Raw genomic sequence first — 15,707 nt, 5'->3', positions numbered from 1 at the left:
GAAATTAAGGTTGGTACCATATATTAACGAAAGAAAGAATTTATGTGGACTTCTCCAGTTTGTCCACTAACATCCTTTCTCTATTCCTGGATCCAATCCAGGATCTGCAGTTGCATTAGGCTGTCATATCTTCTTAGTCTCCTCCAACTTGTGACAGTTTCTCAATCTTTCCTTGTTGTCTGTGACCTTCCATGACCTTGAGCCTTTTAAAGAGTACGGGTCAGTTATTTTGTAGAATGTCTCTCTACAGTGTGTCCTTCAGTTTGAGTTCTCTGATGATTACTCATGAATGGACTGAGGTTGTGCATTATTTGTAGGAATACCACAAAAGTGATGTGCCCTTCCCGGTATATCATATCGGGGTTATATGCTATTGATGTGTCCTATTAGTGGTGATGGTAACCTTAACCACTTGGTTAAATTGGTGTCTTCCAGGATTCTCTACTGTACAGTTACTATTTTTCCTTTGTAATTGCTAAATATTTGGGGAGAGACTATGGAATTATGCTTCTGCTCACACTTCTACCCAATAATTTTAGCATCTATTAGTATGTCTTGCCTGCAGATTTTATTAGTGTGATAGTTAATGGTTAAATTTTTTTTTAGTGTGGGTTTTTTCTTATTTATTTATTTATTTATTTATTTAGGCTGTGTCGGGTCTTTGCTGCTGCGCGCAGGCTTTCTCTAGTCATGGCAAGCGGGGGCTACTCTTCATTGTGATGAGCGGGCTTCTCATTGCAGTGGCTTCTCTTGTTGTAAAGCACAGGCTCTAGGCATGCAGGCTTCAGTAGTTGCAGCATGCGGGCTCAGCAGTTGCAGCATGCGGGCCCTAGAGTGTGCAGGCTTCATAGTTGTGGCACGCAGGCTCAGTAGTTGTGGCGCACAGGATCTAGAGCACAGGCTCAGTAGTTGTGGCGCATGGGCTTAGTTGCTCCATGGCATATGGGATCTTCCCAGACCAGGGATCAAACCTGTGTCCCCTGCATTGACAGGCGGATTCTTAACCACTGTGCCACCAGGGAAGTCCCTAATGATGATTTTTAAATTCTCATTCTTTCTACATTATTAATTAGAATTCTTTCATAACAAAGAGTTGTCCCTTTTCTCCCATTTATTTATTCAGATATTTACTTATATTAGTATGGACTCATGGATATTTACTTTACTCTTTGGGTTATAATCTAATAACATTATTATTTGTTTTGTTGCTTGAGCTGTTTCTCTTTTGGCCATTGGGAGCTCTGTGTCCTTCTGACATGCCCTCTCCCCTACTCACACACACACTCTCTCTCTTTTTCTCTCTCTCTCTAGCACTTCCTTACTTTCTGGCACCACAAGATGCTCTACATTCATTTCCTATTTTCCCTGCCTCAACCCTGGAATCAAACAGTTTTCCAATGAGCCCTGGGTTCCTTTTTTTGGAAAATAGTACTTAGAAACCAAGATCCATAGAACAGGTGTGCTAAATGCTACTAGGGTGTCATTATTTCTCTCTCTCTAGTGGATACAGCCAAGAAACATATGCATGTGTACTAACCAACACATTCACATACATCTACATTTATTCTTGTATTTATCCAACTGTGTGTATGTGTTATCCCCAACATACACACCTATATTTTTAAACCATGAATCCATATTTACACTTCCAAATACAATCTAGCACCATAGAGTTCATTCTAGCATTCCCCTTTTCCTTATATGTAACTTCTTTTTGCAACAGTGAAAAAACCTAATTCTCATTCATATTTTTTTAATTTAAAAGGTTTCATCAGGTCCAGGATCAAGATGGTGGAGTAGCTCATCAAGGATGTGAAGCTCACCTCCTCCCACAAATACATCAAAAATACATCTACACGTGGAACAATTCTCACACAATATCTACTGAACACTGGCAGAAGACCTCAGACCTCTGAAAGGGCAAGAAAATCTCCACATTACCAGGTAGGACAAAAGAAAAAAGCAAAAAATAAAAGAAAAGAAAAAGACAGTGAGAAGGGAATCGGAATGGGACCTGCAACCCTGGGAGGGAGTTGTGAAAGAGAAAAGATTCCTGCATGCTGGGAAGTCCCCTCACCAGCGGGGAGCTCAGCCAGGAGAGCAGGGGAGCTTCAGAGCCTTGGAGGAGAATGCAGCAACTGGTTTGCAGCAGCTAGAATGGAGAGAGGGACTTCCCTGGTGGTCCAGTGGCTAAGACTCCACGCTCCCAATGCAGGGGGACCAGGTTCTATCTCTGGTCAGGGAACTAGATCCCACATGCTGCAACTAAGAGTTCACATGCTGCAACTAGAGATCCTGCATGCCGCAACTAAAAGATCCTACGCATTGCGACTAAAGATCCCGCACTCTGCAATGAAGATCCCGTGTGCTGCAACTAAGACCCAACACAGCCAAATAAATATTTTTTTAAAAACTTAAAAAACATAAAACAAAAGCCATAAAGAAAGATAAAGAAGGACTCTATATAATGACAAAAGGATCAATACAAGAAGAGGATTTTATACTCGTCAACATATATGCACCTAATATAGGAGCACCCAAATATATAAAACAAATACTAACAGACAGGGAGAAACTGACAGGAATACAATAATAGTAGGAGACTAACACCCTACTCACATCAATGGACAGATCTAGACAGAAAATCAATAAGGCAACAGAGATCCCAAATGATACAATAGAACAGATAGACTTAATTGATATTTTCAGGACATTACATCCAAAAAAACCAGAACACACTGTTTTCAAGTGCACATGAAACATTCTCTAGGACTTACCACATACTAGGGCACAAAACTAACCTCAACAAATTTAAAAGTATAAAAATTACCTCAAGCATCTTTTCTGACCACAATGGCATGAAACTAGAAATCAACCACAGAAAAAGAAAGGAGAAAAAAACAATTACATGGGGACGGAACAACATGCTACTAAAGAACCAATGGATCAATGATGAAACCAAAGAGAAAATTTAAAAATGCCTTGAGACAAATGACAATGCAAACACAACCATACAAAATCTGTGGGATGCAGCAAAAGTGGTTCTTAGAGGGACATGCATAGCAATATAGTTCTTCCTTCCAAAACAAGAAAAATCTCAAATAACCTAAACTACCACTTAAAAGAATTAGAAAAAGAATTTAAAAAAAACTAAAGTCAGCAGAAGGAAGGAAATAATAAAGACCAGAGAGGAAATAAATAAAATAGAGATTAAAAAAATAATAGAAAAAAATCAATAAAACTAAGAGCTGGTTCTTTGAAAGGGTAAACAAGATTGACAAACCTCTGGCCAGGCTCACCAAGAGAAAAAGAGAGAGAACACAAATAAACAAAATAATAAATGAAAAAGGAGACATAACAACTGATAGTGCAGAAATACAAAAAACTGTAAGGGAATACTATCAACAATTATATGCCAACACATTCAACAACCTAGAAGAAATGGACAAGGTTCTAGAAACATAAAGCCCACCAAAACTGAATCAAGAAGAAATAGATTATTTGAACAGACTAATCACTAGAGGGGAAATAGAATCTGTAATTTAAAAATTCCCTACAAACAAAAGTGCAGGACCAGAATTCTACCAAACATACAAAGAACTCATATCAGTCCTTCTTAAACTCTTCCAAAAAACCGAAGAGGAGGGAACACTCCCAAAGATATTCTATGAAGCCACCATCACCCTGATACCCAAACCAAAGACACCACCAAAAAAGAAAATTACAGGCCAATATTTTCGAAATATTTCGAAATATTTCGAAAAGAAAATTACAGGCCAATATGCGAAAATTCTCAAAAAATATTAGCAAATATTAGAAAATATTAGCAAACCAAATCCAACAACACATAAAAAAGATCATACACCACGATCAAGTGGGATTCATCACAAGCTCACAAGAATGGTTCAACATATGCAAATCAATCAATGTGATACCCACAGAAACAAAAGACAAAAACCACATTATCATCTCAATAGATGCAGAAAAAGCATTTGGCAAAATACTACATCCATTCATGATAAAAACTCTTAACAAAATGGGTAGAGAGGGAACATATCTCAACACAATAAAAGCTATTTATGACAAACCTACAGCCAGTATAATACTCGATGGTGAAAAGCTGAAAGACTTCCCACTAAAATCTGGAACTAGACAAGGATGCCCACTCTCATCATTTCTATTCAATATAGTATTGGAAGTCCTTGCCACAGCAATCAGACAAGAAAAAGAAATAAAAGGTATCCAAATTGACAGAGAAGAGGTAAAACTGTCATTATATGCAGATGACATGATTCTATATATAGAAAACCCTAGCAACTCCACACAAAAACTACTAGAACTGATAAACAAATTCAGCAAGGTAGCAGGATACAAGATTAACTTCCAAAATATACAAACAGCTCATACAACTTAACAACAAAAAAGAACCCAATCAAAAAATGGGCAGAAGACCTAAATAGACATTTCTCCAAGTAAGAAATACAAATGGCCAAGAGGTACATGAAAAGATGCTCAACATCGCTAATTATTAGAGAAATGCAAATCAAAACTACAGTGAGGTACCACCTCACACCAGTCAGAATGGTCACCGTTAAAAACTCTACAAATAACGAATGCTGGAGAGGATGTGGAGAAGAAGGAACTCTCCTACACTGCTGGAGGGAATGTAAGTTGGTACAGCCACTACTGAAAATAGTACGGAATGTTCTTGAGAAAACTAAAAATAGAATTACCAGCAATCCCACTCCTGGGCATGTATCCAAACAAAACTCTAATCCAAAAAGATTCGTGCACCCCTGTGTTCATAGCAGCACTATTCACAATAGCCAAGACATGGAAATAACCTAAATGTCCATCGACAGAGGAATGGATAAAGAAGATGTGGTGTGCATATACAATGGATTATTACTCAGCCATAAAAAAAGAGCAAAATAATGCCATTTGCAGCAACGTGAGATTATCATACTAAGTGAAGTAAGCCACAAAGAGAAAGGCAAATACCATATGACATCACTTACATATGGAATCCAAATTATGACACAAATGAACCTATCTATGAAACAGAAACAGAGTTATGGACATAGAGAACAAACTTGTGGTTGCCAAGGGGGAGGGGGGAGGGGGACGGATGGAGTCAGAGATTGGGGTTAGCAGATGTAAGCTATTATATATGGAATGGATAAACAACAAGGTCCTACTGTACAGCACACAGAACTATATTCAGTATCCTATGATAAACCTTAATGGAAAAGAATATTAAAAAAAGAATGTATATATGTATAACTGAATCACTTTGCTATACATCAGAAATTAACACAACGTTATAAATAAACTATACTTCAATAAAAACAAAAATTCCCCAAATTAAAAAATAAATAGAAGTTTTCATCAGTGTCAACACAAGTTTATAAAAAAATGATACTGTTCCCAATAAAGATGTTAAAAAAAAAATGATACTGTAACTCCTTCCCTGAAATGTGCTAATTATGTATGATTCTCTGTGCAGTGTAAGTGGCTTCTTCCAGCCATATGTACTCAGATCTTACTCATAATCATTATGCTGTGCTTTGATTAATTTTAACATTATTTTACATATACTTCACTATATATTTTTTTAAATTAAATTTATTTTTTATACAGCAGGTTTCCCTCTATATTTAACCATTTTGCATATTTAGTGACCTTACGAAACCATCTGTAAGCTGTCATTCACCACCTTATCGAAACCCCTTGGGAAGATCTCAGACAAGACGTTAGAGTAGAAGGACGTGAGTTTAGCCCTTCTTATGAAAACACCCAAATCACAAGTAACTGCTGAACAATCATTGACAAAAAAATGCTGGAACCTACCAAAAAAGATATCCTACATCTAAAGACAAAGAAGCCACAACAAGACGGCAGGAGGGATGCAATCATGATAAAATCAAATCCCATATCTGCCAGGTGGGTGACCCACAAACAAACCCTTTGAGAAGTACACACACACACACACACACATACACACACACTTTTTTTTTTTTTTTTTTTTAGTAAAATGAGGCCCCTTTCATTTGTTCTTGATTTACCTTGCATCAGGGGCAGGCAAGGCTAAGAGGTAGACCCATATTCAAGTATTCAAGTAATTCAGTCAGTGGACCTACTATATGCCAGCACTAATAATAAAATGCTAACATAAACCTAGAAATAACCCCTGCCCATGTGGGTTTCAATCTAGTGGGGAAGATAAATAAAATTGTGTCACAGGGACTTCCCTGGTGGCACAGTGGTTAAGAATCTGCCTGCCAATGCAGGGGACAAGGGTTTGAGCCCTGGTCCCGGAAGATCCCACATGCCATGGAGCAACTAAGCCCATGTGCCACAGCTACTAAGCCTGTGCTCTACAGCTCATGAACCACAACTACTGAGCCCACGTGCCACAACTACTGAAGCCCACACTCCTAGAGCCCGTGCTCTGCACCAAGAGAAGCCACCGCAATGAGAAGCCTGCACACCACAAGGAAGAGTAGCCCTGGCTCACCGCAACTAGAGAAAGCCCGCGCATGGCAACAAAGACCCAACACAGCCAAAAATAAATAAGTAAAAATTTACAAAAGAAAAAAGAGAATAGTAATTTGTGTTAATAAAGAAGCTTTTCAAAAAAAAAATTGTGCCGCAGAAGAGTAAAGACAGGAGGGGAAGATGGTCCTATGCAGCCTAAGCTCACTTCATCTACAGGCTCCACAGTGGACACCTGCAGGTCCTACAGAAATGGCTTTTGTATGTCCCTGGGCAGCCATCCCTTTGCCCCATTCCATGCCCAAACTGAAATTATTTCAGCTCCCTTTCTCTTGAGTCTCTGCCAACTTTTCCAACTGTCTTTGAAATGTGATGACCAGACACAGAAATCCCAAGCACACAAGTCCAAAAGAGAATACATAACTGTTGAGTTCAAGAAGTAAACAAAATGCTTTCTTTAACATTTAGCCCAAAAGCCTGACATCTTAGTCTGCTTTTGCTATGGGTGGATGAGAGTTCCTAAAGAATTATGGCTTTGCAAGTGCTCTTTAAACTGTAAAGTACAATCCATGTGTGTGTGAAGGGACTGTCATCATTAAGAACAGCTGTCTTTGCATATGGTGAGCAGAACTGGTGACTGCTAAGCTTGGTCTTGACCTGATTCCCCAGGATGGAAGGAGGCTAGCAGCAAGAGGGAAACTAGGAAAAGGAATGAGAAAGGTCTCTACATATTGCTCTTGAAGTAATCACTAGACATACTGTTAAGTGAAAAAAGCAAGGTGTGGACAGTAAGAAGGAGAAAGGGTTGAAATATATATCTACATATTTGCTTATGATTCCAAAAAGAAACAATGGAAGAACCCAAACTAATAGAAATAGTTATCTATAGAGGTAAGGAGAATTTAAGGAAGAGGGGATATAAACAGAAGTTTGAGGGAAAGTTTTTTTAAAAACAGGAAATCACAGGTAATAAATGCAGAAAGAATAACAGAATTAGAAGTCACCGTTTTATAACCCCTAATTAAAAAAAATTGATCTAGGCAACAATCACCTAATGATACTAAAACCATTAAATAAAACATTGATAAAAACTTTATAAAGGATGAATTAGGCTCATAAAACCTGAAGCCATTCATCACCAATAATAGGAAAACCGAGTATCACGTTCTCCTGATGGGATTCAACAAGAAATATACACCACAACCAAAGAAGTATTCTTGCCAAAAAAATTTAAAAATTAAAAAAAACTTGAACATGAATCTAATCAAACCTCTACATCTGACAAGTTTATAAAATACATGGAGGATAAAGGAATATGTTTAATGTCACCAAATAAAGCAATTAGCGAGAGTCAAACTGAGACAAGAAGGCAGAGTAAAAGGACTTCAGTTCAACTCCTCTCACAAAAACACCAAAATCACAACTAACTGCTGAACAACCATCAACAAAAAAACTCAAACCTACCAAAAAAGATATTCTGCACCCAAAGACAAAGAAGCCACAACGAGATGGTAGGAGGGGCACTTTTCTGATATAATCAAATCCCATAACCACTGGGTGGGCAACCCACAAAGTGGAAAATAATTATATTGCAAAGGTTCTCCCATAGGAGTAAGAGTTCCAAGCCCCACGCCAGGCTCCCCAGACTGGGCATCTGGCATCAGGAGGAGGAGCCCCCAGAGCATTCGGCTTTGAAGGCCAGTGGGGCTTGAGTACAGGAGCTCCACAGGATTGGGGGAAACAAAGACTCCACTCTTGGAGGGCGCACACAAGGTTTCACGTGCACTGGGACTCAGGGCAAAGCAGTAACTCCATAGGAGCCTGGGCCAGACCCACCTGTGGGTCTTGGAGGGTCTCCTGGGGAGGTGGGGGTCAGCTGTGGCTCACTGTGGAGGCAAGGACACTGGTGGCGGATGCCCCAGGGAATACCCATCAGCGTGAGCTCTCCCAGAGGTTGCCATTTTGGCACTGAGACCAGACATCACCAAACAGCCTGCACTTCTCCAGTACTGGGACATCTCAGGCCAAACAACCAACAGGATGGGAACACAGGCCCACCCACCAGAAGACAGGCTGCCTAAAGACATCCTGACCCCACAGCTGCTTATAAACACAAATTTTGACACGAGCCAGCCCACCAGAGGGATATGACCCAGCTCCACCCACCAGTGGGCAGGCACCAGTCCCTCCCACCAGGAAGCCTGCACAAGCACCTGGACCAACTTCACACACCAGGGGGCAGACACCAGAGGCAAGAACTATAATCCTGCAGCCTGAGGAATGGAGGCCACAAACACAGAAAGTTAGACAAAATGAAAAGACAGAGAAGTACAGCTGTTCCACTATGAGATTAGAAATCAATGACAAGAAAAAAACTAAAAAACACAAACACATGGAGGTTAAACAATATGTTACTAAACAACCAACAGATCACTGAAGAAATCAAAGAGGAAATAAAGAACTACCTAGAGACCAAAGAAAATGAAAACACAATGGTCCAAAGCCTATGGGATGCAGCAAAAGCACTTTTAAGAGGGAAGTTTATAGCAATACACTCTTACCTCAGGAAAGAAGAAAAATCTCAAATAAACATCCTAACGTTGTGCTTAAAGCAACTAGAGAAAGAAGAACAAGCAAAACCCAAAGTTAGGGACTTCCCTAGTGGTCCAGTGGTAAAGAAACTGCCTTCCAATGCAGAGGACACGGGTGCGATTCCTGGTTGGGGAACTAAGATCCCACATGCTGCAGGGCAACTAAGCCCGCACACCACAACTACAGAGCCCACATACCCTGGAGCCCACGCGCCACAACTAGAGAGAGAAAACCTGCATGCCACAACTAGAAAGAAGCCTGTGCGCCACAATGAAGATCCCACGCACTGCAATGAAAGATCCCACATGCTGCAACGAAGACCCCACGTGCCACAACTAAGACCCGACACAGCCAAAAAATAATTAATTAATTAATTAAAATTTTTAAAATAAAAACCAAAGTTAGTTGAAGGAAAGAAATCATAAAGATCAGAGCAGAAATAAATGAAATAGAGATGAAGAGAACAATAGAAAAGATCAATGAAACAAAAAAGTCAGTTCTTTGAAAAGATAAACAAAATTGATAAACCTTTAACCAGACTCATCAAGAAAAAAAGGGAGAGGGCTCAAATCAATAAAATCAGAAATGAAGAAGAAGTGACGATGGACACCACAGAAACACAAAGGATCATAAGAGACTACTACAAGCAACTATATGCCAATAAAATAGACAACCTAGAAGAAATGGACAATTTCTTAGAAAGGTACAACCTTCCAAGACTGAACCAGGAAGAAATAGAAAATATGAACAGACAAATCACAATTACTGAAATGGAAGCTGTAGTTTAAAAACTTCCAACAAACAAAAAAGTCCAGGACCAGAAGGCTTCACAGGAGAATTCTATCAAACATTTAAAGACTTAACATCTGTCCTTCTGAAACTCTTCCAAAAAATTGCAGAGGAAGGAATACTCCTAAACTCATTCTATGAGGCCACCATCACCCTGATACTAAAACCAGACAAAGATACTACAAAAAAAGAAAATTACAGGCCAAAATCACTGATGAACATGGATGCAAAAATTATCAACAAAATACTAGCAAACCAAATCCAACAATACATTAAAAGGATCATACATCATGATCAAGTGGGATTTATCCCAGGGATGCAAGGATTTTTCAATACCCACAAATCAGTCAGTGTGATATACCACATCAACAAATTGAAGAATAAAAACCATATGATCATCACAATAGATGCAGAAAAAGCTTCTGACAAAATTCAACACTCACTTATGATAAAGACTTTCCAGAAAGTGGGCATAGAGGGAACTCACCTCAACATAAAAAAGGCCATATGACAAACCCACAGCTAACATCATACTCAACATCGGAAAACTGAAAGCATTTCCCCTAAGATCAGGAAAAAGACAAGGAGGTCCATTCTCACCACCATTATTCAACATAGTTTTAGAAGTCCTAGCCATGGCAATCAGAGAAGAAAAAGAAATAAAAGGAATCCAAATTGGCAAAGAAGTAGAACTGTCACTGTTTGCAGATGACATGACACGATACACAGAAGAGCCTAAAGATGCTACCAGGAAACTACTACAGCTCATCAGTGAATTCGGTAAGGTTGCAGGAAACAAAATTATTACACAGAAATCTCTTGCATTGCTATACACTAACAACAAAAGATCAGAAAGAGAAATTAAGGAAACAATCCCATTTACCATCACATCAAAAAGAATAAAATACCTAGGAATAAACATGCCTAAGGAGGCAAAAGACCTGTACTCTGAAAACTATAGGACACTGATGAAAGAAATTGCAGATGACACAAACAGATGGAAAGATACACCATGTTCTTTGATTGGAAGAATCGATATTGTCAAAATGACTATACTACCTAAGGCAATCTACAGATTCGATGCAATCCTTATTAAATTACCAGTGGCATTTTTCACAGAATTAGAACAAAAAACTTTACAATTTGTATGGAGACACAAAAGACCCTGAATAGCCAAAGCAATCCTGAAAAAGAAAAACAGATCTGGAGGAATCACACTCCCTGACTTCAGACTATACTACAAAGCTACAGTAATCAAAACAGTTTGGTATTGGCACAAAAACAGAAATATAGATCAATGAACAGGACAGAAAGCCCAGAAATAAACCCACACACCTATGGTCAATTACTCTATGACAAGGGAGGCAAGAACATACAGTGGAGAAAGGACAGTCTTTTCAATAAATGGTGCTGGGAAAAATGGACAGCTACAGGTAAAAAATGAAATTAGAACACTCTCTAACACCATACACAAAAATAAACTCAAAATGGATTAAAGACCTAAATGTAAGGCCTGATACTATAAAACTCTTAGAGGAAAACACAGGCAGGACACTCTTTGACATGAATTGCAGCAATATCTTTTTCAATCCACCTCCTAGAGTAATGGAAATAAAAACAAAAATAAACAAGTGGGATCTAATTAAACTTAAAAGCTTCTGCACAGCAAAGGAAACCATAAACAAAACAAAAAGATAACCCACAGAATGGGAGAAAATATTTGCAAATGATGAGACCGACAAGGGATTAATCTCCAAAATATACAAACAGCTCATGCAGCTCAACATAAAAAAAAAACCAACCAAATAAAAAAATGGGCAGAAGATCTAAATAGACATTTCTCCAAAGAAGACATATAGATGGCCAAAAAGCACATGAAAAGATGTTCAACATCACTAATTATTAGAGAAATGCAAATCGAAACTACAACCAGTCAGAATGGACTTCATCAAAAACTCTATAAACAATAAAAGCTGCAGAGGGTGCGGAGAAAAGGGAACCCTCCTACACTGTTGGTGGGAATGTAAATTGGTAATATCATTATGGAGAATAGTATCGAGGTTCCTTAAAACTAAATAGAACTACCATATAATCCACCAATCCTGCTGCTGGGTATATATCCGGAGAAAACCATAATTCGAAAAGATATATGCACCCTAATGTTCACTGCAGCACTATTTACAATAGCAAAGACATGAAAGCAACCTAAATGTCCATCAACAGATGAATGGATAAAGAAGATATGGTACCTATATAGAATGAAATATGACTCAGCCATAAAAAAGAATGAAAGAATGCCATTTGCAGCAATGTGGATGGACCTAAAGTTTATCATACTAAGTGAAGTAAGTCAGACAGAGAAAGACAAATATCATATGGTATCACTTACAGGTGGATTCTAAAAAAATTGATACAAATGAACTTATATAAAAACAGAAACAGACTCACAGACTTCGAAAACAAACTTACGGTTATCAAAGGGAAAAGGTGGGAGGAGGGGTAAATTAGGAGTTTGGGATATAACATATATACATTACTACATATAAAACAGATAATCAACAAGGACCTACTGTATAACACAGGGGACTCTACTCAGTATTCTGTAATAACCTATATGGGAAAAGAATCTGACAAAGAATGTATATATGTATACGTATAACTGAATCACTTTGCTGTACACCTGAAACTGACACAACATTGTAAATCGACTGTACTCTAATATAAAATAAAAATTAAACTAAAAAAACAAAAAATAAAGCAATTAGCCAAATCCAGAATATAAGAAATTACAGTTTCTTCTACAAATAAATGGCATTTTTAAAAAGAAAAGGATGGAGCAGCAATTATAAACTAAGGGAGAAATAAGAGATACTTTAACCAAATGCAATGTTTGAATTCTGACTCAAAGAAACCAATTATAAATTGACTTTTTAAAAAAAATAAATAGCTAAAAATCAGATGTGGATGTATATTGGTTGATATTAAGGAATCACTGTTAATATTGCTGGGTATGATGATGGTTATTCTTTAATAGTCCTTATCTGTTAGAGATACTCACTTAAGTATTAACTGAAGAATGACAGGCTATCGAAGCTTTTCCTTAAAATACTCCAGTGAATGCATGTGCACACAGACACACATACATGAAGTTGTGAGGATAACAGATGAAACCAGATTTGCAGAATGTAGGTAACTGTTGAAGCTGGGTGATGGGCACATCAGCGTTCTTTACAGTCTTTTCCCTAGTTTTGTGTATGGCGTGTGTGTGTGTGTGTGTGTGTGTGTGTGTGTGTGTGTGTGTGTGTGTGTGTGTATGGTTTTAAAATTTCACAGCAAAGACTTTTAAAAATAAGGAAGCAGAGTGGGATGTGTAAAGAAACCAGAGTCCTACCTCATAAACTTGTCCAATTTCATAATCTGTGAAAAATGCGATTGAGGGCTTAGCTAGAAACACTGGAGTATCAGCACAACTGTGGGAGGACAAGAAAGGGTGAGAAAGGCTGTTAGTTTCATCCATGTGACTGATTCATGGAAAAGAAATACATCCAAGCCATCAAAGAGATAGGCAATGTGTCATCTGTTGGCTTTTGTTGTTGTTAAAGCAGGTCACAAAAGAGCTTTACAGCGAGATCAAATCTTTGTGAAAACACATATATCTACATATTTCCTTTTCAATATGCAGAGGAAAAACTCTGGAAGCTTAAACACCAATAGGTTAATTGGGTTTTTAATATAGGTGCTAGTTTTCTTGGCAAATCTTTTCCGATTTTTCTTAATAAAAAGATATTTAATAAAGAAACATTAATCGTTTTAAGTCCATTAAAATTATGAACCAGTGAAGCAACTCATTCCCTTCATACGGACAATTATTGAAATATAGCCAAAGGCACTCTCTTAAAGAAACATCACAATTTATACTAATTATTTGTCATTACACAGATTTTAAACATTTTTATTATCCAAGACACATGAATTTAATGTAAGGAGCACAAGGCTATAGAAATGTCTCCCATTTGATCCAGACCATTCAGATATAAACAAGAGCCAACACTAATCCCTATTCCTCAAGACTGGCAGGTCAGAAGAGCACAACCCAGGACTCTGAGGGTGTCCAAAGGCCACGCCTGAAGGCAGCCCCGAAGCCCTGCTCTATTCGGACACTGACACCCAGCCCCCAAACGTCTAGGATCCTCCAGAAGCCAAAGCAGACTCAGGACCTTCTGAGTTTTCCTCTGCAGGGTCAGATTTTCTGAGAATACGAGTCAGGAAAAAACACACCTCTCTTCCAGCTCTCCATCCTGGAATTTTCCTATCAGTGCTGACTTCTTGGGAGGAAAGAGAAGAGACATGCCTCCAAACGGAGTGTTAGGAGGGAAAAAGCGAGGGTTTTTCAGGAAGCGGTTCCGACTCTCCATCCTGGCGAGCAGAAGCCGCTCCAGCTGCCTCTGGGGCACACGTAAATGGTTCATCCAGTTTTTATTCTTCGGTGAACCTGTTTTCTTTGAAACACGAGAAAAGGATAGTGTCAACGACAAGCGGGGGGGCTGTGTGTGTTGATATCTTGCCGACTTCATGATCCACAGGTGGCCAAGGACACCCTCCTCTCTATTTTGCTGTGGCTTCATCACAATGTCGTGTGTCACCAGGAGCCCCTTCCCCCTTGTCATCGCCCTGCCTCACCGCCCACACACTCACAGGCTTCAGCATTCACCTCGGCAGTTGCTCTGGATCTGAGTTTGCCCTTAAAAGATGAGTCCCATGTCAGGCTGTCCATGGTGTAGTCTGTCTCCTCTTCAGACTGAGAGGGCATCTTCCTGCAGGCAAGCTTCTTGGTCAGCTCTATCTTTGGGACAGAACGTTTCGCAAAACTAAATGTCAGTTTTGAATATCCAGGGACAAAGGCACCTGTAGCACCAGGAAAAAAAATAAGTTACTATACCAAGGTGACGAGGTGGACGCTTCCAAGATGACTTAATGAAACCACCAAAGGCACAATTAGCTTGGTATTCTTTTCCCCCTAAATGTTCATATTTCCTACCCCAGATGTAATTGCCCTGCAGTGTATCAATTACTCCTGGAACTTACTCTGCATCCTCGAGACTTAGGACTAGAGTGTTCATGTATTTGTTCAGTTGCCAAACATGGTCAAGAACATGAGTGGACCGTTGTCACGCACACGCATGTACACGTACATCATATGTGAACATGCTTTTTAAAAGGTTCACATGACAAATCAAAGTTTGTATTAGCTTTTTAACACCTATAAGATCATCTCCGAAAGGTTAAATGAGAACATTCAATATTGCTAGCAGGAATGCAATGAAACTGGTACCATCACATTTCCTAGCACAGTGCCAGGTAAATCCTCAATACATGTTAAATCCATCCTTACTGAGCTGCCTAAGATACTGAGTGTCCAGCCAACTTTAAAATACTAAGTGGCTTGGGACTTCCCTGGCGGTCCAGTGGTTGCGACCCCATGCTTCCACTGCAGGGGGCACGGGTTCCATCCCTGGTCGGGGAACTAAGATCCCGCATGCCACACAGTGCGGCCAAAAATGATAATAAAAATAAAAATAAAATAAAACAAAATAAAATACTAAGTGGTCGAGTACCCCATGGCACTTGGTTCTGCTACCTCTTTCTGGCCTCACTTCTCTGCATGGCCCAGGCCGTCAGTGCAACTCTTTCCTCGTCAGCACCCTCAATTCTCTGGATCCCAGTCCTTCCAACCCAAATGCCTTCTCAGCTCCGGTCCCCCAGAGATCATCAGAGTCCCACTGACTGGGGCTGCTGACAAGCTCGTCTTTGGAGCCTGGCACCGCTAGGCC

The 15,707-nt window shown here is 39.2% G+C and overlaps 1 protein-coding gene across 1 annotated transcript in view; it reads right to left on the bottom strand.

Moving 5' to 3' along the window:
• Positions 1-15,707, bottom strand: part of DLEC1 (DLEC1 cilia and flagella associated protein) — a 104,350-nt gene that overhangs the window by 52,713 nt on the left and 35,930 nt on the right. The window contains exons 6-8 of the mRNA XM_060022182.1: positions 14,588-14,781; positions 14,155-14,375; positions 13,268-13,346 (exon numbers count right to left, since the gene is read on the bottom strand). Of these exons, the coding sequence (XP_059878165.1) occupies positions 13,268-13,346; positions 14,155-14,375; positions 14,588-14,781 (494 nt within the window). The remainder of the gene's footprint in view (positions 1-13,267; positions 13,347-14,154; positions 14,376-14,587; positions 14,782-15,707) is intronic.

This window comes from Delphinus delphis, chromosome 10 (genome assembly GCF_949987515.2).
Source record: "Delphinus delphis chromosome 10, mDelDel1.2, whole genome shotgun sequence".
NCBI lineage: Eukaryota > Metazoa > Chordata > Mammalia > Artiodactyla > Delphinidae > Delphinus > Delphinus delphis.
The sequence above is the reverse complement of the archived record's forward strand: the minus strand, read 5'-3'. Positions and strand labels throughout refer to the sequence as shown.